General features: G+C 35.6%; 1 protein-coding gene across 1 annotated transcript in view; it reads right to left on the minus strand.

Moving 5' to 3' along the window:
* The window catches only part of pde6a (phosphodiesterase 6A, cGMP-specific, rod, alpha), a 29,141-nt gene that overhangs the window by 1,137 nt on the left and 760 nt on the right, over positions 1–27,244 (minus strand). The window contains exons 2-21 of the mRNA XM_022684063.2: positions 21,072–21,224; positions 20,763–20,852; positions 19,573–19,713; positions 18,581–18,655; positions 18,413–18,477; positions 17,268–17,334; positions 17,002–17,049; positions 15,952–16,101; positions 15,643–15,786; positions 15,018–15,083; positions 14,092–14,238; positions 13,035–13,142; positions 10,656–10,765; positions 9,066–9,153; positions 8,796–8,896; positions 8,516–8,623; positions 7,107–7,170; positions 5,272–5,346; positions 4,771–4,854; positions 161–329 (exon numbers count right to left, since the gene is read on the minus strand). Of these exons, the coding sequence (XP_022539784.2) occupies positions 161–329; positions 4,771–4,854; positions 5,272–5,346; positions 7,107–7,170; positions 8,516–8,623; positions 8,796–8,896; positions 9,066–9,153; positions 10,656–10,765; positions 13,035–13,142; positions 14,092–14,238; positions 15,018–15,083; positions 15,643–15,786; positions 15,952–16,101; positions 17,002–17,049; positions 17,268–17,334; positions 18,413–18,477; positions 18,581–18,655; positions 19,573–19,713; positions 20,763–20,852; positions 21,072–21,224 (2,053 nt within the window). The remainder of the gene's footprint in view (positions 1–160; positions 330–4,770; positions 4,855–5,271; positions 5,347–7,106; positions 7,171–8,515; positions 8,624–8,795; positions 8,897–9,065; positions 9,154–10,655; positions 10,766–13,034; positions 13,143–14,091; positions 14,239–15,017; positions 15,084–15,642; positions 15,787–15,951; positions 16,102–17,001; positions 17,050–17,267; positions 17,335–18,412; positions 18,478–18,580; positions 18,656–19,572; positions 19,714–20,762; positions 20,853–21,071; positions 21,225–27,244) is intronic.

The raw sequence follows: 27,244 nt of genomic DNA on the forward strand, positions 1-27,244 counted from the left end.
AAAAAAACATTAATAAAAAGCTAATGATGGGGAAAAAAACAGCACCATGGAAATGGTGAGAAATGACGCATCATGGGTCTTTCTAAATACCCTCCCTACTTTGGCTGAAGTTTAGACTTTGGATCACAGCTATAGTTAGAATAATTTTGAAAGTTCTCACCTGGCTGGGCAACTGAATTTGCACTAGCCGCCTCCTCCTTGGCCTTCTTGGCCTCTTCAAGCATAGCCAGTTTGGCCTCGTGCTCTTCTTTCAGAGCGTTCCACTCTTTCCTGTTGTTCAGCAGTCTCTCCAGCATGGGTGTGATCTCCACATGGAAGCGAGAGAACTCCTGCAGGAGAACATTAAGGAGAATGAGCTTGAGTAGAATGAGTTTTAAATTGACAGTCCATAAGTTGATCTATAGCAGGGGTCTCAAACTCAAACAATTGCGGCCCACAGAAAAAAATATTTTGTGGCTGGCTACTTGAAATAAAATTTTTGTGTTAATGCGGACAGCCCGCAAGAAAGACACATCCACCAGCACAACACATCCTATTCATTTCAATGAAGAGAGCTGCTACATGCCGCAGTGCATGCTAGGTTGCGCCACGTTGAGCGCAGCCCCGCCCTCCGGCAAAAAAGTTCAGCAGAGCTCAACTTTTTTCAAATGAATCCAGCCGCCGTGCTGCGTTGAGCCAATCAGCGAACAGCAAGCTGTGATTTCACACACAAACACAAGCCTCACACACACACAGAAAAGGCATTTTTCAACCATGGAGGAGAAGCTGAAAATGGCAAAATATGGATTTATAGAACTATAGATTACAGTGAGGTTGATTAAAAATTATAAATTTATGACTGACTACATCTGTTGCTTCATTTGAATTCAATAACGTCACGGATACGCCCACATGGCGAGCCAAGCCGAGCCGGTGTTCTGTTGAGTTGTGCTACCCTGTCAAACCGTGCTACCCCGTGCTACAAAAGAAGCACAATATTAGAGCATGTTTCTAGTAAAAGTTAATGTACTATTTTTGGATAGCCTAAATCACTGTATCAGGGTAAAGTTATGCTAGTAAGTGTTTATTATAAACTGTTTTTGTATTTTTATTAATTGCCATTACACTTTGACAGTGAGTCCAGGTTGTTAAATGCACAAAAAATACTAGAAAAGCAGAATTACAATAAAACACGAGAAATAACAATAAAAAATGTAGTTTAGTACATGCGCAGTGTCTTTAGGAAGTACATATGGATGGGTAGCATAGCTCGACAGAACACCTGGCATGGCAGAATGCGTTAAAGAAAACAAGTTTAGTGAGTCCTTTTCCTGATGCGGCCCAGCCTTACCCAGACTCTACCTCCAGCAGCCCACAGATAAGATGCAATTGTGAGTATAGAGAATAGCTTACGGAACAGTACTTTTAAAATGTGCATTGTTTGCAGTCTCCTTTATGAACGGTTTAATCTCGTAATTTTTATTGGTCAGTTTTAGTCTGCAGTGACTTCAATATTTCTTTATTAATATATTTTTGTTATTCTGTTCATTAGCTCAACTGTGTCAATACTACATACAGTATAGTATGTGTGTCTATAATTTTATTAATGTATTATCTGTAGTAAAATTATACAGTAGGATATACGGTAAACGGCCCCTAATCACACATTTTACTCCTGTAAGTATCTTGCTTTTTTAATATATGCAGCTTTTGATTACTGCTGTACTCTTGCAATTTCCTTCACGGTTAATGAATCTGCTATCTTTCTTTCTATCTGTCTCTCTCTTGAACGAGTGAATAATATCAGTGTAATAGAGCTGATAGGGGCTTCATAAAAGAAGAATGAAGAATAAAGGTGTTTTAAAGGGTTTTTTAAGAAATGCCATAGAAGAACCATGTTAGTAATAGAGATTTGTGAAGAAATTTTACATCAGGGATCCTCACACTGTGGGCAGAAGAATATTAATATGCTGTAAAGCACCGTCTGGTGATCAACAAGTCCATCCTTAGAGGAGGCAGTAGTTCATAGTCAGCTGATAATGGCACTTTAAATTATAAAAGTGTAAGTGAAAAAAATTATTATAAGTTACAATTGAGACATCATGTTAAAACAGTAAAAATCAATCAAGTCATGGAATAGCAGTATGTAAATTGATAAAATGTTACCTCGGGAGGTTTGGGAACGTCCACAGCTATATAAGTTGTGAGGTGTTATCTTGGAGTGAGGTTCAACACTGGCTACTAGCATTGCCAAAACATGGCAAGACATGAATCATCGAGACATGAGTTTAAATGAAGTCTGATAGTGGGAGGCAGATGAATGGGACATTTAACATTCTTCAATCCATTGGGTCACAAAAACCAGGAATACGTTATAAAAGGCATTACCACCCAGAGTGGACAGTGCAGAACTGGTTAGAACTGTCACTGTAAAGAGACGAGTAACTCTGGCAGAAACTATATCCATATTCAATGAGAGAGGTCAAATATAGAGACCTTTGTAATTTCATGTTGTTCTGCATAAATATGTCACAAAATATGACATATGAAGTCAAGGTTATTGACACATATAATGTGCCAATAACCCCCCCCTCCCCCCCCCCCCAAAAAAAAAAAAAAGAAATACCTTGCAGGTCTTTATTGAACACAATCAAAGTGGTAGTGGAAAAACTAAATGAACCCTTGGAATATCTGACTGACCCTTCTAGGCAGAGTAGCCTACTGTAGACTGATTAACTCTATCTTTAAATATCTTTATCTGTTCATGTACATCAATAATTTTTAATAATAATTGTAGATACTCTGAAAGCTCTTTTTGGCACAGCATGGCTCACAAACACATGTCCTTCTTGTTTGGAGAAAACTCAAAAAGTCTGAGTTTATTTTTTTATTAGTAAAACTAGCTTTAGTCCACACCTCCAAACTAGAAATGCTCTATGTGTGATAATACTTTACTCTAATTAGCTATTTAGGTCATTAAAACAAGGGATAACATTTTTTTTCACTAGCACTATGAGGTTTTATTGTTGTTCTCAATGAAAACTTTTATGTTCAGAATTTTTGGTTGTGTTTTAGGCAATTTTGTCAATACTACTGAGTTGGATGAAGATCAGATATCTCTTTTTTTCTCTCAGTGCTCTTTAGCTTTTATGGAACATGACAAAAGTCATGGTCAAGATTTTTTATTGTCATTATTGTTTATATATATATATATATATATATATATATATATATATATATATATATATATATATATATATATATATATATATGCATGTTATCATATTTCCTTTCCCATGATTTTGGACTTAATGGAAGCAACCCTTTATTTTTTATGGCAATGCTCAAATAACCTTTTGAAAAATATATATATATATATATATATTTTTTAAGAGTGTAGCTGGTCAACAAATTCGTCTGGATGTTGAAATTGGTGGTAAACGTATTCTAAACAGTCCTCCTTATTATCTGACACACAATTTCCAAGTATCCATGAATAGTGTTGGCAAAAACTAGAATTGTGAAAGAAGATTAAATGAGATGCAGACTTCAGTATAAAAGGAGAGGCTCAACTCAGTCTGACCCGAGCTGAAGCGGCTGCTGAGTCATTAGGGCGTCGACCTCCTTCTGAGAACCAAATTCTTTATGAATAATGCAGCTCACATTCTCTTACTCTGTTTTTACACGCCACTCTGTACAACTGCAGGAGCTGTTTACTATGCCAGCACTGCTAAATATTTAACTTCATCAGACAGCTAATGATGAAGCTGATATAGCTTCTTTTTATCCATAATGTCGTGACAAAAGTGATGAACATGGGGTCAATGTGCCAAAGTGGTCAAAATAAAGAGCCATGGTTGAATTTTTTTGATGGTTCAGCCTGTTTGAGTATGTTCATGTACATTTGTTAATCATTAAACCTTTTTAAAATCTAAGAAATTATATATTTATTTTAAAATATTTTTTACTCTTGATTCTATGAGATGTTTAGATTAAACTGTATGGAAATGTTTGGTAATTTTCATACCATTTCCATTTTCAATTCATACCAGAAATAAGTCAGAAATAGGTATTAACGTAATAGTTTACACAATTTTCACACTTTTTAAAAGAGTAGTAAAGATAAAAAAATACAGAGCTTTCTCAATAAGAGGTTCGGAACACATTTTTATACACTGTCTGGCAAAAAAAAAAAGGTCGCCACCTGAATGTAACTCAGTAAATGATGTGTGGTTGATGCTGCAGTTGGTCAGGTCTAGGTTCAGCAACAGTATGTGCTAAAAGAATGTGGTCAGCTGACTACCTGAATATACTGAATATAGACCAGGTTATTCCATCAATGGATTTTTTCTTCCCTGATGACACAGGCAAATTCCAAGATGACAATGCCAGGATTCATGGTGCTGGAACTGTGAGTCCAGACCTTAACCTCATTGAGAAACTTTGGGATGTGCTGGAGAAGACTTTGTGCAGTGGTCAGACTCTACCATCATTAATTAGCGAGATCTTGGTGAAAAAATAATCCAGCAACACTGGATTAAAATAAATATTGGTGAAGTTGCAGAAGCTTATTGAAACAATGTCACAGTGAATGCATCAAAGCAATCAAAGCTATCAAAAAGGTGTGACCTTTTTGTTTGGTAGCAGACAGCGTATTTTCTGCATTTATTCTAACATAAATCTTGTAATTCTCTCTGATTATTTTAATGAGTTTAAGTAGAAGAAGTTGTGTGAGTGTGTATGTGTGTGTGTGTGTGTGATGCATGGGTCCAGCAAGATGGGGCGTCTCACCTTGTACACAAAGGCGCAGACGAAATCGATGAAACCGCACTGCAGTTTGGGCAGGTCAGCTGCCTTGTTCCTGTCCATCATGGGCTAGAGGACAAACAGCACTCAGTTAGCTTTGTTAGCTTAGTTAGCTTTGGGTGAAAGTGACACTGAACCATATTTAATATTAAAAAAGTTAAATCTCAGTGATTTCCCAATGAAAGGAAGCTAGTAGCCATGTGACTGCAATTTGAAAGAGTTGACATTAAAGGATCTGGAGTCAGAGTTGTGTAAAATAGGGGAGTTAGGGAACAGTTCGGCTGACTGGGCCACTACGACTCATCTTTCTGATTCACTGCACCACATAATAGGCAGTACATCATTACGTGACCCATGGGAAATTTGCCTCTTTTTTTACTCCCTCTCTCTTCTCTTTTTCTTTTCTTTCTTTTTTTCTCTCACTCTTTCACACCACTGCCTCTTTCTCCCTGTCTCTCTGACCCATTATTACAGTGAATGTCTCACAATGGGCTGCTGCTCCAGCACGGTCCTCTCCAGGTCACCTTGCTCCCAGAACTCCGCAGCCACAGACAGTGCCACCTGGAGGGTAAAACACAGGCTGAGGTCACAGATGTTGCTAGCTATCACATAACTGTAATCAAACTCTATATGATCTTTTTTTTTCTCAGTGAAACATGAGGAGAAAGTCAGTTAAAATATAGTATAATAAAGTATAGTAATAAGTATATTCATAATAATGATAAAAAGAAGAAGAAGAGTAAGTTAATTATTATGACTTGAATTAAATTACATATTATTTTTTTACATCTGACATGCAAAACCCATGTATCTCTGTTATTGTCTGTTTCTTTTTTTATAGTGTGAAAATGATCTGGAATAAAATCTTTCTAGTAAATCAAAAAAATTCCACCAGTAAAGTTGCAATACATGACAGTAATAATATATATTTATGTAACTGTATTTGAATTTTATTGCCAAATGACAGTAATATCTATCTAAAGTCAATTCTTTCATTTAATCTGATTTTTAAATGCCACCAAGAAAATTATTATGCAATTTACAGTACAATTTTTTGATATGTGTAAACCAATCCTAATGTAAGGAATAAAACAGAAGCATATTCAGATAATGGATTTTATAACTTAGTAATCTTATATCATCACTTTATTGAAGTGAAACCTTTTACACATATCGTCGCTGTCCAATGAAAAACACTGGAATTAACCTGCAATAAATTTTTTTTACATTGACTTTCATTGAAAGTTTACAAGGTTTTTTTCTCTCTCCTGTAAAGTTGCTGTTTTGGAGATAAGTGCTTTTCATTGGACAGTGACGATATTCGGATCTAAACTCATGCACAAACTCACTTTAACTATTGCTGTGCAAACAACAATACGGGAAGCATCATGCATCAGAGAGAGCACAGTAATGCATAAACAACAATATTATAATCAATATTATAATGCTGAATTTAGACATCCACATGGCCACTCTTCTGCTAATAGATTATAGATTGTAAAACCAAAAAAAAATCTCTGTATATACAGTCCTAGGCAACAATGTTGCACCCCTGATCAAATAACACATTTTATTGATTTTCTGAGTAATGAGGAATGAGTCTGGAACTAGTAATTCATAGGACCCTCTGTCTAGCCTGGTGAATTATAGCAACTTGACATGTTCATGTTCTTCCAGAAGTTTATGTATATCTATGGCTCTGATCCTACAATCTGCCCTGGCTTAAAATATTTCAGAAATGCACAGAATTTCAAAAATGCGTCACAATCTAAGATGATCTGAACTGTTGAAGTTGGTGCTCAAAGTCACGCTCAGGATCTCCCAAGTATTCAATATAATCTATTAGCCTACAGACTTCCTAGACTTCAAACTAGAACTAATTAATTAGCTCAACAGGACAGGAGTAATATTGCTTGACCTCAAACAAGCTCATCTTCTGATGAGATCGCACATCTCAACTGGAGCAAAACATCATGTTCCCTCATTAGCATTTCTCATCTGATTCTCGCCAGCTCGGCCTCGTACTTTTTTAGCACGTAGAGGACAGAATGGGTGGAAAAACAGCCTGTTCCTATATTTCAGCATCCGGTTTTAGATAGCATTCTGTATGGAATCATCTACAAAACTGCTTTCCCTAAATGCACACAATAACAGAGTGTGAACAAACCATCACATTACCATTTGAATAGAGCGTGAGTCTCATTACAGTATATTGCCTGGGAGCACAGCTATTTCTTTTGTGCAGTCATGGCCTGCTTCCAACGCCGGGGCCATTGAATCTGGCCCTCTACATTATTATGCACTGGAATTATACACCATACCTTACTCTGGATCTCCCAGGGCTTGGCAATAGCAGACAAATCACAGGCGGTCATCATCATCGCCCTGCAGAAACATCATCAACACCACGATGTGACTCTACTGGAATTCAACAGGATCCATAAGATGCACATGAAGCAATTAGGTTAGTTATCCTGCTCGATTATAACTGATATCCACAATCAATCGGCAGCGATTAGTTGTCAGTTTGCATGATGATAAAGGGTGTTATAGGTACAGTAAGAAAAAGAAGCCTAAAAGACATTATATTATTATATTTTACATTTTTATTTAAAGGTTGGATTTCTGCTGGAGTCCAGACTGCTAGAACCTAGTCTGCTGAAGTCAAGACCAACATGTATAGGGGGCTATATAGTGTCAGTTTCCCAGACAGAGATCAGACAAAGCATTTTAAAATAAAGATTTTCTATTGCTATTAAAAAGAAAAAAAATATAGTCAACAGCTATGCTTAATCTCTGACCAGGAACTTGCACCATACAGTCAAGATTACGGCTTTTAGTATCCATAGAGTCCAAATCAAGACTGAGTTGTTGACCCTAAGATATGACCAGAACTGGATGAATTTATACATTTTAAATAGAGACTGAAAAAAACTTAGTTCATTTGTAAGTAATTGTACATGTATTATCATTCATTAAACATAATACATATTGATAAAGTATTATCTCATCATATTTTTGGTAAATACAATCTTAAATTTGTCGCCTCCATTTTTTAAGAAATGTTAAGTAAAAACTTAACATTTAGACTTAGACTTATTTTTCTTCATGTGTTTTAATTGAAGTTATATCAATTACTTTGCATAATAATTCTACTTTAATTAAAATTGTATTTCCTTTTTGATTTGAGTCAACAGCTCAGGAAGTGAATCTTGCTCTTACAGCCTACAACATGGAGGCCAGGCAAAATATATGATGGTAAGTGTCAGAAACTAGGTGACACATTCATTATGCAAATAGATTGTGCTATAAGCCAATCGAAAAGAAGCTGTTAATGGCAACAGATTAAACTCAGTTATTATAAGTTGATTCAACTCAAAGATCTCCGTTTGAATGTATATGTGGCCACAAATGCTGACAATGATTAAAATAGTTAAGAACGGACTTTATTATATTTAATTTATTTGAGTTCAAACTAATTATGCGTTTAAATCTTAGTATTAAGAACCAACTTTAGATCATAGCATGAGGCCTGCAGCTGTTGGCAGGCAAACTGTAGCTAATCTGTAGCTGTAGCTGTCTGATACCACCATTATTATATTTAAGAATATGATATGGTATGATGCAAACAGTACTAGCATTAGTTTTAGCATTTCACTGTATTTTCTGACGTATCTTTTGATGTGGGCTAATCAGAGTTTAATGATGTGCACAGCAGGCCAATACATACATGACAATCTCTTTCCTGGTCGTCTCCAGCATCATATATTTGGTCCAGTCGTCCCAGCTCTCATAGGTTTTTGATTGATCCACAATCTTCTGAAACATGGCCCTTTTCCTGCAGGTGCACATAATAATTAACTCAGCATCATTCACAGTGCCCATGTACTGACAGCCCAGTAATGTTCTCACCGTTTCTATGGTGATATAGCCTCCATTTGTGGGGAAAAAAAACACACACAAGCCAACATTGGCAACCATGGGCACACTATAGCGTGCAATATGCTCACTTGAAATACAAGGCCAAGTCTGTAGCTATGATAGCTATGTCCATCAAATGGATCACGAGTTCATGCTGCCGGCGATTGAGATTCTGGTAGATGTTCAAAGCCTGGAAAATGAAAATCACAGAAAAACAAACAAAAAAAAAGTGATTAATGGCCTAGAGCAGCTCTTTTCCCTCTATACCTCTGAAACACGATATTTTAAAAATTAAGTTTTTGATTCTAATATCATAAGCAGTTTCAAAGTTTGAGGAGCATCTAGAATCTCAGACTCACGTCATCTCTCAGTAGAGTTTTGCCAAACTCCAGATGGTGCCTCTCGAGGATGGAGGAGCCATGTAGCTTTGCCAATGGATTCCCAGACCTAAGAAAATAATTACAGAGATGAGACGATCCAAGGCATGCATAATTAATGAACACACCAATATGAATTGATTGATGATGGGAATTTGTTGAGATATGAGATATTAAGAAACTCTAATATTTTGACCTAACTGGGCGCTTAATTAACATCAAACTAGGCATTCATTTGATGCATTCTAAAAAAAGTAGAGGTTTTGCAAAGAGTTCTTTAAGTGATGCCAAATAAGGAACACATTTGGTTCTGTCAAGAACAATATTTGTACACACTTTTACACACATCTCATATAAACTCATCATCAAAACATGAGTTGCACCACAAAAAAGGCTGCAACTAATGATTATTTTGGTGACTATTTAGTTTTAATTGGTCGATTAGTCAATAGTTATTTCTGCCGTGTCCTCCATCTCTAAAAATGAGAGAAACAGCTGAATATTAGATTTAAATAGCATTTAAATACCTGGATGTTGTTTAAATGTGGAAAGTATTGATATTTAGTGAGCCATTTACCCATCTCCCACTGCACTTCTGTCTGTGATTAATCAACAATAATATTTGTATAATAATCAACATTATCGATTATATCAACTAATCATTGCAGCCCTATCCAGAAGGAAGTGTTGGATTGCAATGCTTTTCGGAAGAAAGCTAAAGGTTACCAGAAACAATAAGTTACTACAAGTTTAGACTAATATGGGCAACATTTATTGTTTTAAACAGAAGTAGATGTAGTATAGAAAGCCTGGGTTACTAATGTAGGGGTGGAGTGTTGATATCATATCAAAAACTGAAGAATCCACACATTGTATGTAACACAGTGCTTCCACACACTGAATTGTTGGTTGTCTCCACCAAGAAAAACACAGAATGGCAGCAAGTGCTAAGTCCTGCTTTTGTCTGGGTGGAGATGACCACAGAATTCATGTGTGGAGGAAATGTGGTTTCTTGCAACACACCATTAGGAACCTCTACAACTTTATGATGAGATGTCTGACATTTTACACATGCATTTTTATACTCCTTCTGTATACGTATCTCAATAAATATCGTCCATATCACTTGTATACATTACGTTTACAATCATTTATAGTTCCTAGTATGTGTTTCTTTTAAATATCATTGAAATTGTGAAGATAAACAATAAATCATATACTTTATTATCATATACTTTACTAATGTTAGGTAAACAAGTAACAACTGCATTAGTTTATCTTCTTGTCATTTGCTGTAGTTCCGTGTTTACTTAACATTACCTAAGCATTGTTAATGTATTACCTCATGTCTTAGTCATGGTGACTAATGCATTAATTCATGTTAGCTAGTCAACACTTAATGTAAAATTTCCTTTAACGAGTTGTTTTATGCTGTTTTAGTTTTAGTTCCGCAAAATCAGTATTAATGATACTCTTTTCATATCAGTCATGCCTTAGTCACACTGGTCTGCTGTGAGAATAGCAGGACAGTGAGGGTTTGCAGCATAAACAACAACTGTGAGCAGATTGTACTTCATCTGGTAGAGGTTGTTGGTCCCACGGTGGTCGATATCGTGGCAGAGTCCAGCTGTGAGCATGGCCATAGCCTCCAGGTCGGTGTAGTAGCGCTTCAGGTCACCTGTCTGAGAGCATGTTAGAGCCGGTGTTAATGGGCCTCTTGGACGGCCAGCGTGAGGAGACCCACCCGCACCCCACCGCTGCCTGTTGTGGAGGAGCATGCTGACTCCAGAGAGCTCATTAGGCTCAGTGACACCTGGGAGTGGTGCTGAGGACGGCTCATTAAGGCCCGCGCTCCAACCGACTCCACACCCCCACCCGGCCTAACTTATACGACTTGTTCCCTGTGATTACTGATGAGGGAGCATGGAGAAGCAGTTTCATGCTCGGCTGCCTTATTAGCTCGGCACGCTCCCTCTATTTTTTTAAGGGCTATGTATTGGAGGAGGGTCCTATATTAGTACATATCACCTGCACACCAGCAGCACACTGAAATGTTCGCAAAACAGATGGGAGAAATCCGTCAAAGTCTCCCCCACCGCAGGCGAGCGGGGTCATTTGTTTGTTTCTAGGCTAAGATTCCGGGGAAGCTATTCATAGATGCATTGCCATTGAACTGCAAGAGCCTGTGTGTGAGTCAATGCTTCAATTCTTCACTCTTGGAACAGCATCATTTACATTACAGTAACAGGATAATAATACAATCCATATAGAATAGAATACATTGGAAAAAATATGTGATTTCTCATTTTTTCATTGATATATATAATACCTAAACACTGTTTCAGCTTAAATCCCCAGTTGATACACATGCACAATGTATGTGACACTGACAAGGATACATTTTGACACAGTTTAATGGCAAATTTGTTGTGTAGAAACTAAGCTGGAAAAAAGAGCTTATTTGGAAATAAACATATGTATATAGAGTGTCCTGAAACCTGCACATTTACATAGAACATTGCTTTGTGCATAGTTACAAAGGCCATGTTTCCACTGCAGGACTTAATTGGTAAAAGTCAAATTTAATGCTTTTTAAGTCCTCCATAAATATAGTTTAAGACCCAAAAATGTAACCATAATTTCTTTGGTAGAAAATAATTTATTGTATTGGAAATCAAAACTTCCCATTTCCCATTTATTTTATATATTTTTTTCTTCCAATTTTGATTCATTGTGATGCAGAACAGAACCAACATAACATAAGTTGCATAAGGTTAAAAAACACTCTGAACCGCATGTAGGAACCATAAAGAATAATCAAAGAGCACTTAAATAAACACTCTCTGCTAACCTTAGTTCTCTCCCTGGTAACATTAGCTATCGTGGCGCTAATGTTAGCTGGCTTGCCGCTAATGTTACCACGCTCTCTGCTAACCTTAGTTCTGTCCCCGGTAATATTAGCTAGCTCGCTGCTAATGTTAGCTAGCTCTCTGCTAACCTTAGTTCTTTCCCTGGTAACATTAGCTAGTTCGCTGCTAATGTTAGCTAGCTCTCCACTAATCTTAGTTCTCTCCCTGGTAACGTTAGCTATCGTGCCGCTAATGTTAGCTAGCTTGCCGCTAATGTTAGCAAGCTCTCTGCTAGCCTTAGTTCTGTCCCCGGTAATGTTAGCTAGTTCGCTGCTAATGTTAGCTAGCTCTCCACTAACCTTAGTTCTCTCCCTGGTAACATTAGCTAGTTCGCTGCTAATATTAGCTAGCTTTGAAAATTGCACCGCATGAACATTTAATACCAACTACAAATGTACAATAAAATTTAAGACAATTTAAGACCTTAATACCCAGATTTTAATTGAAGACATTTTAAGACTTTTTAAGCCCCCGCGGGAACCCTTAATGGTACTAAACACGGATGGTAACCATTCCAGTGGCTTTACCACAGAAACACTATTTGACAAGGAACTCAGGCTACAAACCAGGCTAGACCCAGCATGGATATCTAACTGTACTTGTGGACACAAAAAAAGTTTGGTGGGAGGGCTTATTAACATTAGGATCCACTGAGTAGATAGCTGTGCCTTGCTAATGCTATAATAGGAGGGCCTTGGTAGCCAGTGTGCTAACATCACTATAGTTATGCAGGACAAGACTGCTAACAATGTGGGATATGGTCAGTAGCCAGTGTGCTAACATAGCAGCAGCAGTGGTTTGGAATGAGGCTGATAGCCAGCATGCTAATGCTAATTGCTCATTCAATATTGCATGAGGCTGCTAACACTATATTAGCCATACTGGGCAACAACTGTGACCAGCAAGATAACACTGCAATAGTGATGCTGCCCTTGTTGCAGTATGAATGCTCTATAAAGAGTTTAGGGGGATTCCCACACAAACTCTGTGTTCGAATGCTAATAATGTAACTGTGTACTGTAGTATAATTGTGTAGCCTTACCATGAGCAACGTGAACATGGTCTGCCCCACATTAAAGCCATGTCTCCAGTTGTGGTAGGTGATCCTTCGGTAGCCTTTACTGAGTGAGTATACGAACCTCACCAGTGCCTGTAAAAAAAAAAACCTCACTACAGTAAACTACTGAATTCCGTACATTAAAAAAAATGCAATCCCAAGAATTTTCCTATATTCATTATTGAGAAAAGACTCTTTAACCTCCTTTTTTTTTCCACATATTGGCTTTTATAATAATGGATTTTATTTTCCTTGGATATTTAAAAATCCCAAAAATCTAAATATTGATGAATGTTGGAATTTCTGTAAATACTGCAACATTTCTTTTTAAGAGTGAACAAGGTCTATTATCAGTAGTTATTACTTATTAGCCTTATATATTGTCCCAGTTATGGTATTGTCAAACTTAGATAAAGATGTACTCTAACTGTTAAAACACTGCACAAGTGTATTAAATGGTTGAATCCAGGGAAAAATATGCTATGCATTTGTGCTGATAGCATAATAAAGGAATTCTATGAGATACACTTGGTCTAAGGAAAGGGGACAATCTACCAAATAAAAAGGTAAGCCTGGATCAGCCTGTGGTCTTGACTGCACTATTTGGAACTCAAGTTTCCAATATGGCCGGCATTTTTAATTTATTTTTATAGAACCAAAAGGACTAGCACCATGGCATCCATAGCATATTTCTACAGTTAACACACTAGCAGGAGAATACTAAACTCCCAGTTCTGTTTTATTGACAGACAATAATCTGTAATGGGGAAAGGAAGGGTCATTCAGAAAAACCAATGCCAATTATATTATCTTGGACGCTTATACATTACCAGAGACTGAAGCAGCGATAGTGTCACATAAAATTTTAAATCTGATGGTTTGAATGAATAACAACTCTAAAACATCTTAAATTTATCTTTGTCCACATTTTAAACTAAAAAAAAAAAAACTTATGTATTAGCCAATTGAATTTCAGCTTATTCTGAGCTCACAGCTTCTCACAGAAACCAAACGAGCAGACAGCTTGTTATCTTCAACTCACCTCACGAGGAATGTGAAACTTGTCCACCACTCCCAGCTCATAGTACATCGAAATGCCACATTTCACCAGGTCCATCTCCGAGTGCTCAAAATCACAGAAATGAAACTCAAAGATTTCTGACTGCTCTGAGTCTATGAGTGTCTCGGCCTACCAGACGAACAAAACCCAGGAAAACAGCTTCAGGATATACACATTCACCACCTTACATTAAGCTCTGGAAAAATTAAGAGACAACTTCAGTTTCTGAATCAGTTTCTCTGATTTAGCTATTTATATGTATATGTTTGTGTAAAATTGACATCGTTGATTTATTCTATGAACTACGGACAACATTTCTCTCAAATTCCAAATAAAAATATTGTTGATTAATGCATTTATTTGCTGAAAATGAGAAATGGCTGAAATAACAAAAAAGATGCAGAGCTTTCAGACCTCAAATAATGCAAAGAAAACAAGTTCATATTCATAAAAAGAGGTTTCTTCCTCTTAAAGGGAGTTGCCACTGTGTCACCATAAAATTGGCATCTCTGTGGTGCTGCTCATAAGAGGCGTGGACCTGTTTTTCCTGTAAAGCGGCTTTGTGACAACCTTTGTTGTAAAAAGCGCTATATAAATAAAATTGAATTGAATTGAATTGAATAAAGTTCAGAAATCAATATTTGGTGGAATAACCCTGGTTTTTAATCACAGTTTTCATGCATCTTGGCATCATGTTCTCCTCCACCAGTCTTACACACTGCTTTTGGATAACTTTATGCCACTACTGGTGCAAAAATTTCAAGCTGTTTAGCTTGGTTTGATGGCCTGTGATCATCCATCTTCTTCCTGATTACATTCCAGAGGTTTCCATTTTTAAGTGGTCTCTTACTATTTTTCCAGAGCTGTATAAAATAATAAATTGTTTTCACTCTTTAATTGGCTTTTACCAGAATCGCTTCTAGTTCTTCTTCGTCGCATTCGTCTGGCTCCTTTCCATACACCTCACGTGTATTCTAGCACAGAACACAGTTTAGTTAGATTTTAGTTTCTCTTCTTAACTTATTTTAGTTGTCTGTTCAATTCTTTGTAACATTCTTGATGCATTATTATCCTTCTTTCACCCTGTTCTTAAACATTAAGGAGCCCATAGAAGCACCACAGAGCAGGAGCTATTATTATTTGGGTGATGGGTCAAACTGCAGACACTGTGTTGTGCTGGTACGAGTGGATCAGACACAGCAGCGCTGCTGGAGTTTTTAAACACTGTGTTCACTCACTGTCCAATCTGTTATGCACTACTACCCAGCTGCCCCACCTTGTAGATGTAAAGTCTGAGACAGAGAGAAGCTCTTCTGAGGCTGAACAGGGTGAAAGGATGATAATATTTAGAGAAGTATGCAGAGAAACATATTATTCAGGGCTACAGTCTTTAATTATTGAACTACTTCCAAAAATGCTCATATATGGTCTGCACAATAAGTGTAGAAACAATGAGGTGGTCATAATGTTATTTTATATTATCGTCAGAGTACATTACTGCAGAAGCTAAACTCTTCCACCACAGTAACCCACCAAGATGTTCTGGATCTCATCCTTCCTGCACTTGACATGATAGAGGACCATGTCCTGAAAGATGTCTTTTCGATTCTCCAGCTTGTTCATCTTTTCGTAGGTGTCTGGGTTGAGCACTGACCAGCCCAGGAACTGTGTAAGAGACTGAGAACAAACAGAACAAGAACCGTGATTACAATTAACTTCACTGACTTTCAGAAATAAATAACTTGGAGATGTGTGTGTGTGTGTGTTTGTGAGTGTGTGTGTAATAATACAACTGTGACTCATTCCTTGCATCATGTCTGCCAAATCTGATTCCACAAATACCTCCATGAGTGTTTCGTCCATTTCATCGAAAGGCTTCCCATCTTTCCTGTTATAAAACGTCGCCACACCAACAATCTCCTCTTTTTTGTTGACGATGGGCATGGAGAGAACGTTTTTTATGGTCCAGCCTGTGACGTCCAGGGGTTCTTTCTAAAAACAAGAAAAGGGTTAGCTGTAGGATTAAATTATAGCTATAGAGAATAATTTACATTCAGCTACGAGTTCAGATACATTATATTTCAGACATGCAGTTAAATGTTAATGAATGTTAGGTGAGCATCTATGAGGCTGTATAGCTCTGTAATAGTTCCTTTGTGTAAAGCTCACCATCATTAATTTTTTTTTAAAACACAAATGTATAAAAATGGCTCTTAATGTATATTGGATCCAAACCTTTCACAATACAAAAAAATACTGTATATCTTAGTATATCAAGTTATCCTTAAATTATGTTCCATTTTTCTATTTGAAATATTGTTGTAACAATATACTGAATTTATTAAGAATTTTATTTTTTTATCTACTAAATGAATCGTGTATCATCAAATAATTTAGCTTGATTTTTAGCATTACTTCTTAAAAAGCAAAATTATATATCATGTGGTCCTTCCACACTTTCAGTGAATACTAATACTCTAGTCAAATGTTTAGAAAAAAATACATTTTATAATCAATAAAAATAAAGAAAATAAAAGAGAATTATATTTGTTAAATAAAATCAGATTTTTTACTTGATAGTGATGTTATGTATATGTTATATCTGAAAACAATATTTCAGGATGAATGTACCAATATGAAATGCTAAAATTATTTTAAAATAAAAAATAATCGTTTCATATTAACTGACATTAAAATATGTTTTTTCTTGCCATCTTCAAATTCCCATTTTGGAGTTTTCATAAGGCATTAACAATACATTAATACATGACTATCACACCTTCTATTAACATTAACAACAACAATAATGGCACTAAAGAGAATATGGCTAACCTGATATTTGTTTCAGATCTGTTATGAATTATGAAATAAAATGTTAAGATGTAAGCTCACTTGAAACTCAAAGTATTCGTCTTCTGCAGCGTTCATTATGTTACAGATCTGAAACACACACACACAGAGAAGAGAGAGCAGTGGTGAGATTCAGTGGTTCAGATCAGCTCTGTTCTATTAATTACTCTGTCCTCACAAACCCCACTCTCCAACATTTCATTCACATCCCGTTTCCCACGGCTGTTCTCATGAGAGACACACGGCCTCGTGTATAATGGCTTTCTGCTTGTCTAACTCAGCTGTCAGGAAAGATGGAGGACTCTCACCAGGCCATTTTCAGCCACGTAGGTGGGCAGTCCACTGACCAAAGCCCAGTGATCAGCAGGAGGACTCCTGGAGAACATGATAAACACACAAACTGCTTAAATACAAAGAAATATATAATGATAAGATACAAATCTGACACAGTGTCAAAACTGGGAAGCTATTAACTGTGTTAAATCATAGTTGTAACCGTGTTATGATATTCCAATGATGGTTAAAAATTTAATGACCTCTTAAAATAATAACTTTAAAACTTGTTGGCAAAATTTGTATTGTATAAAAAAACAGTGAAGGTTAAAATTTCTCTATTTACAGCTCTGGAAACCTCTGGAATATAATCAAGAGGAAGATGGATGATCACAAGCCATCAAACCAAGTTGAACTGCTTGAATTTCTACACCAGGAGTGACATGATGTTATCCAAAATCAGTGTGTAAGACTGGTGGAGGAGAACATGCCAAGATGCATAAAAACAGTTATTAAAAAGCAGGGTTATTCCACCAAATATTTATTTCTGAACTCTTTCGAAACTTTATGAATATGAACTTGTTTTGTTTGCATTATTTGAGGTCTGAAAGCTCTGCATCTTTTTTGTTATTTCAGTTATATCTCGTTTTCTAAATGACTATTCTTATTTGGAATTTGGGAGAAATGTTTTTGGAGTTTATGGAATAAAATCAATCATCAATGTTCACTTTACTCAAACATATTCCTATAAATAGCTAAATCTGATAGCTAAAGAAACTGATTCAGAAAATGAAGTGGTCTCTTATTTTTTTCCAGAGCTGTATTTAAACAGTTTTATGTATATAAAGAAAACAATTAAATTATTAAAATATCTTATTTATATTTAAAAACATACTTACATGTTTTCACATATATATTTAATTTAATTATTAAAATTGTTGGCAAAAATTGTATTGTATAAAAATTTCAAAATAGACAAAGTACTTTATAGTGGAGGTTGATATTTCTCTCTATAAATGTAAAAAGTGTTCATTCAAAGTAAATTTTGAAAAATGTATTGTTACGCAGTAAAAAAAGGGACATTACATTGATATTAATCCATTAATCAGAACAATGCTCCTCCAGGACAGAGCTGACCCGCTTCACTTCACTAGGCCGAGTAATCTTATGCTGGACTTACGGTATAACTTTAATGTCTTCTTTTCCATGCAGTATGTAATCAATCACTTTGTAGAAGATAATTTCCTGTGGAGAAGAGCAATATCATACGTTTATCTTAAAGCAACACATATGTACTTTATATCTGATGGTCTGAGAAGCAGGTTAGATCGTAATCATGGACACTCACTCTGCCGTCGGGGGTCCTTGGGCCTGCGTATGGAGGCACTTCACCCATCAGGACTGGCCAAAGGTCAAAGAACTCCTAGAAGCAGGAGAGGAGATGCGTTCAGTGATCACAGCTGACACTGATTTGTAATTATACAGAGGGGAACAATGTCTCAATGCTTTATCCTAAGGCTTTAAATTTAAGTTCTATGATGCATTCATCTCAACATGATTGAATTGTCAATTTTTAATACACACTATACACATTCAAGCTAAAGTGGATTTGTAAAGATTTATGTTTTATTTTTTCATTTTTCACTTTGCAATTGTGTTTGAAAAAAAAAAAACGTTCTATTTTCTGGCGTATGAACGAACTGTACTTTTTCTTCTGAAGTTTTGACAATCCCAGTAAACATTTGAGCAGTTTTCTGGACAGGGATTAAGCGGAACCATAGACTACATTCTTTTTTTTCTATGGAAAATCACAATTTTCAAATGCTATGCAGCCTAAGACTAATCAATGTCTGTGAAACTTTCTCTTTATTGGCTTATTTGATAAACTTTTTGAGCACTAAAACCAACCTAAAAGGCACCTAGGCAAGGGAAACATATCCTGGTATCTTTAATAAATAAAAAAAAAACATAATATATTATTCATAATATAGTAAATGCCACTTAGAGGACAGTGGATACTCAAAGAAAGCAGAAAACTTCTATATAGGAGAATCAATTACCAATCAGGAATCTGTTCCTAAAATGAATGTGTTCATATTGAGCAATTCTTAATTTGTATACTGAATTTTTATACATTTTACTCATTTCCTCCATACAAAACAATATCAAATGTTTCAGCACTGCAGAAATCAATTTTAGCTTTTCAACTTTTCCAACAGTTTTTAAACTTTTAAAAAAGGTCTCTTGCTGTATTTCAAGCATTAGTTCACCAACCACTCCGCTCACAATCAAACACTACAATACTAAACAACAGCATGGACTGCAATGAAAGACAATTACTTTAGTTTTGGTCATGTCCAGAAGCCCCACGGAGTAGCGGTCACAGTTGAGGAAGGCTCGCACTGTGTAGAGGGCCTTGTGGAACTGTCTCTCAATGTCCGTCAGCTCCTCAAACACTTTGCTGGCAGACCACAGCAAGACCTGCAAGCAGATTTAATAATAATAATAAAAAAAAACATTACATTACTGAAAATAAAGGTGTTCAGGAAGGTTAATTGGTGTGATTCTATTCAAAAGTACATTCTGAACCTCTTCATTAATTTATTTTAATACATTTTTTTAAAACTTGTATTGTTGTGCTTGACACAGGTTTGCCAAAACAATCCCTGCCCGTGTGATTCTATTAGCTATTGTGAAATGACAGTTCCTTATGCAGCGCTTATTTAGGGATCGGAAATCAGGGGTGTTAAGCCCTTTATGCACTGATTCTTAATTTGTTTAATGATATTATGGACTGTAGAGGAAGAAATATGCGAATCCCTTAAAATCTTTCTTTGTTATTTATCATTTCACACATTAATATCCCTATTCTAATGTTATAAAAAGATTGTTCAGAGAAATGATATACAGCTTTGGAAAAAAATAAGGGGCCACTTAAAAATGATGAGGTTTCTTTGATTTTACCAAACCATTGAACCAAGTTGAACTGCTCGTATTTTTGCACCAGCAGTGGCATAAAGTTATCCAAAAGCAGTGTGTAAGACTGGTGGAGGAGAACATGCCAAGGTGCATGAAAACTGTGATTGAAAACCAGGGTTATTCCACCAAATATTGATTTCTGAACTCTAAAAACTTTATGAATATGAACTTGTTTTCTTTGCATTATTTGAGGTCTAAAAGCTCTGCGTCTTTTTTGTTATTTCAGTCATTTCTTATTTTCTGCAAATAAATGCTCTAAATGACAATATTCTTATTTGGAATTTGGGATAAATTTTCTCCATAGTTTATAGAATAAAACAATAATGTTCATTTTACTCAAACATATAACTACAAATAGCAAAATCAGAGAAACCGATTCAAGAAACTGAAGGGCTCTCTTAATTTTTTTCCAGAGCTGTATATGAATATCTGTCTAAGTTGAAAGAAAAAGAAAAAACAGCAAAGTAAATTTAATTGTATATTGTCTTTCTAGGCTCTTCTATAACCATAATGCAATGTGCAAATAAAACTTGTGTTTATCTCCATCTTACCTGTCCTTTTCTGGTTTCACAGTTGTGCAGGTAGCTGAGATGAAACACTCGGAGAACCAGGTTGGCAAAGTTTAGAAATTTCTGCAGCACCTGCAAAAAAAAAACCCAACATGCATTGGTGACAATTAGCGTAATTGAGATCAAAGAATCAAGATAAAAGGATGGACACAGAAATATGCACACAGTTATGCTGAAAATCCTTATCCTTTAGTATTTTATGTGTCAGCATGACAGAGAGAATAATAACATGATATATTTTATCAGACAGTCAGAGAGAGAGAGAGAGAGAGAGAGAATGGGGATGGGTACCTCCTCATCGTTCGCGTTGAAACTCGGACCATCAATCTTGTTCACTGCCATGAGAACAGCCACCACATCCTTACCGTTCATGATAGGAGTGCCCAGAACACTCTTGGTCTGATACTCAGTCAGTGTGTCCACAAAGTCACTGAAGTGTTGGCTCTGGAGAAAGAAACAAACCTTTAGAACTGTCTGAACTGAATTTAAGTACTTCCTTCAAAATAAAACAAATTCATCATTTTTCCAAGAGTTGGGTCCTCTTACCTCTTCCATATTAACTGCATAACTATAAAGGACTTCAGCAGTATTCAGACGTGATAAAAAAAATAATTCAGTAACCCTGGTAGAAAAAAATATACTTAATTGTGCCTAAAACATATTGAGAAATGTCTATGTATGCTGTGAATATAAAAACATATTTATGTACTTACTTAAAATATATTAAAAGTACATTAATATTATGCTTTAATCAAATGTTTGAAAGTAAAACTTGATCATACTTTTTGAAAAGGACAATATAGTGTATTTTAAATAAATAGACTGCTATTAGTAGTTCACTTAAAGTAGAATGTATTTTTAAAAAGTAAATAAATTACTACATTGGTAAAAATAAATAAATATATATATATATATATATATATATATATATATATATATATATATATATATATATATGTGTATTACATTACTACAACAGTTAAAATGTATTTCAATGTTCTGTAATTATAATTAGAAATATAAATATAAATATTTGTAAATTATAGGATACAGTGGTAAATAACATTTAATTGTCAAATAAAAAATGTAAAGTTAATTTGTAACACGTTTCAGTACAGTGTATTAAAATATATTTTTATACCCAAAAAAGTATACTAGTGTGCAACCTACAAAAGACAGGAACAAGAAGCATATTTGTACTCTAATGTAAATATATTTAATATCAATTCTTAGTACATTTCTAATATATTTGGTGTATAATAGTGATACAGTTGTAACACTCATTAAATGTAGTATAATTTTACTGTAAGAATATTTAAAATATGAGGTTACATTCATGAAGTAGTATGTTTAAATGTTACTTAAGTATATTTAAAATAGTTTCGTTTTAGTACAGTTCAGTAAACTTAGCACAAGTAAGTAAGACCTTTGTATTATTTTTATACAATTAAAGTATATAATAAGTAAAAAAAAAAGTGTTCAATTTTTAGCACTCTTTAAATATACTGATTATTAATGTGGCTACAAGTGCACTTTAGTGCACTATAGCATAATAATGCTTAGTATACTTTAATCTACTTTTTCATTCATTTTAGGATACTTTTCTTCTGTGTGCTCCTTTTTCTTGTAATTGTTTTAGACAGGGAGTCAAATTTTATAAATTTTATATCCTCACTTGTTTGACATGTATCTAATCTTTGCATCTACAAAAATTGAACAACCAGACAAGAAATCGCACATCCAGACATTTGGATTACATTCATATACAAGCAATTATTCTAAGGATAGATCGCTTGCCAATGGTCCGCCTAAACATGTGGAACAGATCACATAAAAACATGGGACAGAGCATTACAGTCTGTCGTCTCAGCCCAGCTTATATTTATACAGGCTTTTCACAATTCACAGCTGCTCTCTCCTGTCAGGTAATAACAACTCCTGTCAAACACATCTGATGAAGGGTCTCATTCTTGTGGAAATCCAGGGGTAAACACTGGGTCCAATGTGTTTCTCTTTACCCAACCGCCTACTGATATTCAAAGCCTTGCACATAATGGGCAATTATGGTAAATTCTACTGAAAAAATCTAAGTAAGATGTAAAGGAGATGTGGAGTGAAGGTAAGCTGCTGCATATTCTGCTGACTTGAAGAACATGGCTTTAGGCACTGACCTTTAGATTTAATCCAGGATCGCTCTAATTCAAGTGAGATTAAAGCGCTTTATTCCCTGTGCCCAGTAACACCCACAGCCAGGGGAAGGAAAGAGAAACCTGGAGTAATTGCACTGTGGCCTAATGTCTACTGGCACAAAACGTATACGGTTTACCTTAGAAAAGCTAAAGTAGAAACTTCAGTGATATTTTTTTTTGTGTGTGTAATTAGAATCTCACACCTTATTTCCTGTCTCTTATCTCTCAGACGGATCGATGCAATCAGGGCTATTGTGTGAAACTAATCACAAAGAGCAATCCATCATTAGACGACTCAAATCAGTCCCCAATTCTGAAGGTGTTTAATGAATATCTATGACCTATTTTCCACTGGTCATCTATGGCCATATATGGCAAGCTGTAATAGAAACCAATAGAAACCCAAACTCCTCTGATCTCTGTAATGTACGTAGCTCTTACTAGTAGAAACTCTCACTTCAGATTTTAGATGTGTTTACTAGTAATGTTAATAATATTAAATCTACAGATCTAAAGACATTCAGACTAGTCATGTAACCAGGACTGAATATTCTTAATGTAATTTTGACTAGTCATATGTTACTACTTTATTTATGTAGCTAGAATTTTACTCTATTTTTCACTATATAAAAAAGCTCCAGTTATAGTAGATATTATCTATAATTACTGTTTTACCTACTTATATCTGATATCTACACTACGTAAAATGTCTAGGTCTATATATCTGTAAATGAATTACTTGTAATATAAATGCTAAATCAAGCTTATTCTAATGTAGTTTTGTCTAGTTTTAAAGTGCATGGAAGAACAGTATAATTATATATAATTATATAATTATAAATATATAATTATAATATATTAAGAACTCTTAATAATAATAATAATAATAATAATAATAATAATAAAACGTTTGATATGTAAAATGTAGGCTTTGACTAGTATTTATAATATTCATATTTTTTACTAGTCAAATTTTCTTATGTCTTCATATCTGGAATTACAATTTCTACTAGTATAAAGGTGACTATATATATATATATATATATATATATATATATATATATATATATGTATGTGTGTGTGTGTGTGTGTGTGTGTGTGTAACTAGCAGAATTCTATATAATTGAAGAAATGGGAACATTCTATATTACCAAAGATATCCATTTGCCTATAAGGCCTGAATGGAGCTGCTAGGTCATGGAAACCCATTCTACAAAGCTCTTTACACTCTTCTACACTGTTCTTAAGCTAATCTGAAGGCCACATGAAGTTTGGAGGTTTGTAGCACTTGGAGCTGGGGACCTCGGCACACTTTGTGCCTCAGCATCTTTTCCCCTATTGTGTAAGTTTATGTGGCCTACCACTAACCACTTGTTGCTGACTTGCTGCCATTCCCAGTTGTTTTCATATTATTACTAGTAAACATTTCATAGCTGATATCTGAAATAAGAGTTCATTTCTATTTAATTTCTACCTACTAAAAGATTGTGAATAAGAACCTAGAGAACATATGAACAGTCAAAATTAGGGATTACATTAAGGATATGTGATTCCGGTTATAGGTCTAGTCAGAATGGCTTTGTAGATCTAATACAATTGAAATGTGTGTTTCTGCTGGTTTTCCATATTTATCTGTAATTTCCAGTTCTTAACCAGTTAAAAAACTTGTACAGTTACAACTTACTTGTGAGTTACAACTTGTATCACTGCTGTGATTTTAGACTAAAACAGCTTGCCATATGTACCGGTATGTATTATGCCTTTAAGCAAAGAGGGAGTGTCACTGCATCCTGCATTCTACAGACTTTGTATTTCAGTCACACGTTACCATCGACAAAGATAAAGGAAGCCAATTTGTTACAAGTGATTATGTGCTGTGGAGAGGCCGTGTTCTACAGAGGCTGAGGAGTTTTTGCTTTTCATGCTGACGGAGAGAGAGACAGTCTGTTCCCTTGAAAAATGATTGCTCCTCGCTAATCAAATAGAGAGCAGAATTTCACGCCATTCACCCCGGACCATTGTCATGCACGTCTGGCTATGAGCTCTTTTTCTGCAGCGCTGTGATTCAGGTTGAAATTAATCTATTGGTTTTGTGAGCAGTGTTATAACAGCCTTTAGAAATTGGGATCATGTGCTGACTTTCAGCTGTATAACACTCCGTACAGTCTGCAAGCAAGAGGATTAAGTTTGATTCAAATAATTCACAGCTATTATCAAAGAGTGTTTGACACATTAGATTCATTTTGATCTGTATAAACAAAGAGTGTTTCTTGCTTTGTGCATTATTGTGCCACAGTCAGCATGCTGTCGGACTTATGTGGGTGGAATATGCCCTAGGGTTGTACCTGGTGGGTTATAGGTTATAGGTGAGCCTGGTCTATAAGTGGGATTTTACAAGTACATTGTTAATACTGGAACCAGTTGTACTTTTCAAATGGGCTAAATTAAATTATGGCAACCCACATTGACTTTATATGGGTTCCAGCTAAACCCTGCATGCTTTGTGCAACCTTTCGGTTGCCTTGGGCCCCACCTCCTGGCCCATCATGACCCATGGTGGGCATCCATATATGCAACCCATGGGCAAACTTTCTGGTTTCCAGTTGGGCTACCCAAACAGGCCCCACATGGGAAGACTATCAGTCATTTGTGTTTTGGTAGCCAGCTTCTGAGGGCTGATTGCTAGTTTGATTAAATAGATAATACTGTTAAAATAGTAAGATGTATGAAACATTACATAAAAAAATCATTTGTCTGTCTATTAGCAGTATTACAGTGTATTTTGAAAAAAGCTCATTGTTTCTTCAGGTGTTTCTTCAGTCAGTGGCCAAAATCATAAGTTTTATAGCAATCATGCACTGCCCTCTGCTGGTTTGTTTTTATTTTAACACGAATGGTTTTGAACAGCAAGCAGGGCACGGTTCCCAGCAATACACAATACATGGAACTGGGTGTTCCTTTGGTTACAGTGTTTTAGCCTTGAAATTATGAAATTCAGTTTAATAATTGATTAAATTCAGCTTATTTGCAGGTCAGTGATGCCATAGAGCAGTTTCAAATAAATAATATTCAGCAAACCTTAAAAACGTGACATTAGTGAAGAAATCATTGAGAAAAGACCCTATAGTAGAACTGAACCCAATTCCAGTACACATATAGTTCTAAAAATGTTTCATTTTTAATCTTGGAAGTAAGTATAAGAGGAGGCCTTTATGATTTATCCAAATTATGAAATGATAAAAAAAAAGATATTCGCAATGTTTTTACGTTTTTAAGGACCTGTCTGACAGATTTTTTAAAATGCACTTTACTTTAGTTTCCAAATGCTTTATTTACTTTTCACTATGGGAAAGTTATTAAAAGTAGCTACAGTCTAATGCAGTCTTAAACAGTCGAATACAGTCCCATTTTTTAAGAAATTCTTGTCAAAAAACACATTAAACATTTTACATTCCTGTCTATTCACCCTACACATTAGTGTTTCAGTCTGGCCCTTGCCTTGAATTAGGCCTAGTACTGAACAACCTGAAATGAGATCAGTTTTACGCACAAAAACATTGCTGCAAAACTGTTAGAATCAGATATGTAAATGACTACAGCTGTGGTCTGATTAGGTCTTGCCATAAGATACCGCAAAATGCTTTCCACGCTGCCCTATAAAAAGGTAATCAGAAGCTACTTTTGGGTACCATACCTCTTAGTAAGAGCTCATTGCTAGCTAGACATGCTTATACCACACACTGAAATACATTTTTTCCAGTTGACAGACTTTTATGAGGTGACAAATCATCAGTCTCAGAAAAGTGCAAGAGTCATTTCAGTTGTCTATCGCTGCTTTACTATGCAGTGCTGTCTTAAATGAGAAAGCTGGACTACTACAGGCTGGAATCATACCATACTTTAGTAAGAAATCCAGGTTTTTGATCTGTATAGGATCTGACGACGGTCGGGTTTGAGTATGGAGCCCTTCAGTACTGGCTTCAATTCTGCCCCAACTAGTGGTATGATGACGAAGAAGCTGGTTGGTCTCTCCTAATAGTGATACAAGAGACACTACCAGCTCAGCATTTTGTGCAGGACATGTGCATCACAGCAGGGCTTCCAACTGCCACTTTTCAGCAGGATAATGCTCACCCACACAGCAAGCATGTGCAGGACCTACAGGGCCAGCTGCAACAGCTGTGGGCAAATGTGAGGCATGTGTGGTACTACCCGAAACCTGTTTGTCATCTTATCCAGCCTTGATTTAAAAGGAAAATTTATTCAAATTTACAC

Source organism: Astyanax mexicanus, chromosome 10, assembly GCF_023375975.1.
Source record: "Astyanax mexicanus isolate ESR-SI-001 chromosome 10, AstMex3_surface, whole genome shotgun sequence".
In the NCBI taxonomy this organism is placed as follows: domain Eukaryota; kingdom Metazoa; phylum Chordata; class Actinopteri; order Characiformes; family Acestrorhamphidae; genus Astyanax; species Astyanax mexicanus.